The sequence below is a fragment of the Mandrillus leucophaeus genome, unplaced genomic scaffold, assembly GCF_000951045.1.
Source record: "Mandrillus leucophaeus isolate KB7577 unplaced genomic scaffold, Mleu.le_1.0 Scaffold28, whole genome shotgun sequence".
Classification (NCBI taxonomy): domain Eukaryota; kingdom Metazoa; phylum Chordata; class Mammalia; order Primates; family Cercopithecidae; genus Mandrillus; species Mandrillus leucophaeus.
The window spans coordinates 2,626,885-2,629,569 of NW_012102920.1; the positions used below are offsets into that span (position 1 = coordinate 2,626,885).

Here is a 2,685-nt window from a genome sequence, read left to right on the forward strand (position 1 = left end):
TTAGGGACAGGGGTGGGAGACAGGAGGGGGTCCCAGGGTCTAGAAAGTGTCCCCAGCGGGGTGGGGACAGGGGTGGGAGGAAGGGGGTTCCCAACCTCCGGCGGGTGTTCTAGCGGCGGGAGGCGGGTGGGAGGTTGGGTCTCCACGGGTCCCCCTCAGCCCGCCCTGCTCCCGTCTCCCACAGAGCATCCACCTGAGCTTCCTGCGCACCGTGCCGCCCTACTCCCACCAGTCGAGCGTGTGGTTCGAGATGATGCGTGTCTACAGCTGGAACCACATCATCCTGCTGGTCAGCGACGACCACGAGGGCCGAGCGGCTCAGAAGCGCCTGGAGACGCTGCTGGAGGAGCGTGAGTCCAAGGTGAGGGTCGGCGCCGCAGGCGGGCGCCTGGCGGAGCCGAGGTGCAGGACGGGCCGCCGTGTGTCTGTGGCTCCGTGTGTGACACCCTCTTCTTTCCATCGTGCATGGTCAGCACCACCACGTCTGGCGAGCGCCCGCCCCAGCCTGTCCTCGGCTCATTTCACTCGCTTTTGCCATTAGTCGAAATCTCCTTCGTGTCAGTCCCTGCGGGGCGAGGGCCAGACCACCTGGAGCTCCGCAAACACCCCTGCCCCGCGCCGCCCCGCGCTGCCCCGCGCCCTCGTCCCTTCCTCCTGCCCGCGCCCCTCGCTCCCTGAAGGCCCCAGCCGGGCTCGGGACTTGTCACCCTTCCCGCCCACCCTGTCCTGAGTTCCCAGCAGCCTCCCTCTGGGCAAGGTCTCCCCTGTACATGGCCCGCACATACCGCCCCTGCAGTCCTGTCCCCTCCCGGCTGGGCCCATTCCCTGTCCTCCCCCGCGTGGCCTCCCCTGAAGCTCTGCACCTCACAGCTCAGCAAAGCCCCATCCACAGACACCTGCCCCCCAGCCCGGACCGCCCCGTGGGCTCCACTCCCCTCCTTGCCCCCACCACAGGGCTCCCTCGGCACTCCTCACCAAGACCAATTAGCCACCTGGTTCTAGGACACACTGACCCCAACACAGCCAGGCGTCCACTCTGTGGGGCTGCAGAGAGATCAGAGCTGGGATTTGAGGGGGTCCAAGAGACCCCTGCCCCCTTCCTTACCACTCCCATTTGCGGTCTGGGGCAGAGCTGGTGCTTGGCTGCAGGACCCCTAGAGCCCTGGGTGCCCAGCACCTGGGCCGGCTCCTGGTCAAGCAGTGGGAGGACGCGCAGACTGAAGAGGGCCAGACCTACGGGTGGCTGGGAGCATGTTTCGTGTCAGAGCTGGCTTCATTGAACTTAGGGCCAACCTGGCACCCCCAAAGCACCACAGGACCCGGGAGGGACCAGAGGGCACGGGTCAGGGGTAAAGCCAGGGGCAGACCAGAAGGTCCTGGAAGTCCTGTCGTGGGGGTTCTGCTGAGTCTTGGGTGGGAGGGGCATGAGCACCGAGGGCCTCACCCAAGACAGTGCCCCTCACCCCAGTGCCTGACAGGCCCCTCACCTTCTGGCGTGCCCACCCACGGCCATGGACTCCCATAACACACTCACCCCTGCACACCCAACCGCTTTCATTCACAGGTGCACGCACACATTTCCATCACACTCCACACCTCCAGCCACAGGCTCAGGCCACGCTTGCCTCCATGCAGCTCCAGCGCCACACACACACCTGGACACATGCACAGGTGCACTCCTCACACACACATCTGTACACACGCACAGGTGCGCTCCTCACACACCTGGACACGCGCTCAGGTGCACTCCTCACACACACACCTGGACACGCGCACAGGTGCACTCTTCACACACACACCTGGACACGTGCTCAGGTGCGCTCCTCACACACACACCTGGACACATGCACAGGTGCACTCTTCACACACACACCTGGACACGTGTTCAGGTGCACGCCTCACACACACACCTGGACACGCGCACAGGTGCACTCTTCACACACACACCTGGACACGTGTTCAGGTGCGCTCCTCACACATACACCTGGACATACGCACAGGTGCGCTCCTCACACACACACCTGGACACGCGCACAGGTGCGCTCCTCACACACCTGGATACATGCACAGGTGCACTCTTCACACACACACCTGGACACGCGCACAGGTGCGCTCCTCAAGTGCAGGCTCATCCTCACTTGCGCCAGCCAGCACACACACAGACATGCACGCACGCACACGCACACACACACATGCACACGCACACGCACACACACAAAGGCGTGCTCAGACCATCTGGCCCTTCCGCAACCTTCACAGGCTTTTGCAGACTAACCCTCCCATTCAGATACCCACAGGCACATGCCACCCCTGCAGATGCACATATGCACACACACCCTCTTGGGCACATATGCGAGCCGATGGGCATGGGCACCCCAGTTAGTGAGGACACCTGGGTCTCTTGAGAGGCAGAGGGAGGCCAAGGAGAGGGAGGGGGAGGGACATGGGGACAGGCCCCGGGGGGCTGCTCACCTCCCACTCAGGACTGACACGGGTTGGAGTGGGCACTGCTGGGGCCACACAGCAGGTGCATGCAGGGTGGGGGTGGCAGGTGGGGCTCCCTCCGAATGGTGGACGCGGACAGGGCCTCCCTTTCTCCTGAGAACGAACGTTTCCAAGAGCACAGCTTCGTGGCAGGGAGCCTCCATGGCCCCACCCCCACGACCCTCACCCCCCCCAGCTCCG

General features: G+C 64.4%; 1 protein-coding gene across 1 annotated transcript in view; it reads left to right on the plus strand.

Annotated features, from left to right (window-relative positions):
• GRIN1 (glutamate receptor, ionotropic, N-methyl D-aspartate 1) overlaps positions 1 to 2,685 on the plus strand; it is a 44,840-nt gene that overhangs the window by 7,010 nt on the left and 35,145 nt on the right. The window contains exon 3 of the mRNA XM_011985176.1: positions 185 to 361. Coding sequence (XP_011840566.1) covers positions 185 to 361 — 177 coding nt within the window. The remainder of the gene's footprint in view (positions 1 to 184; positions 362 to 2,685) is intronic.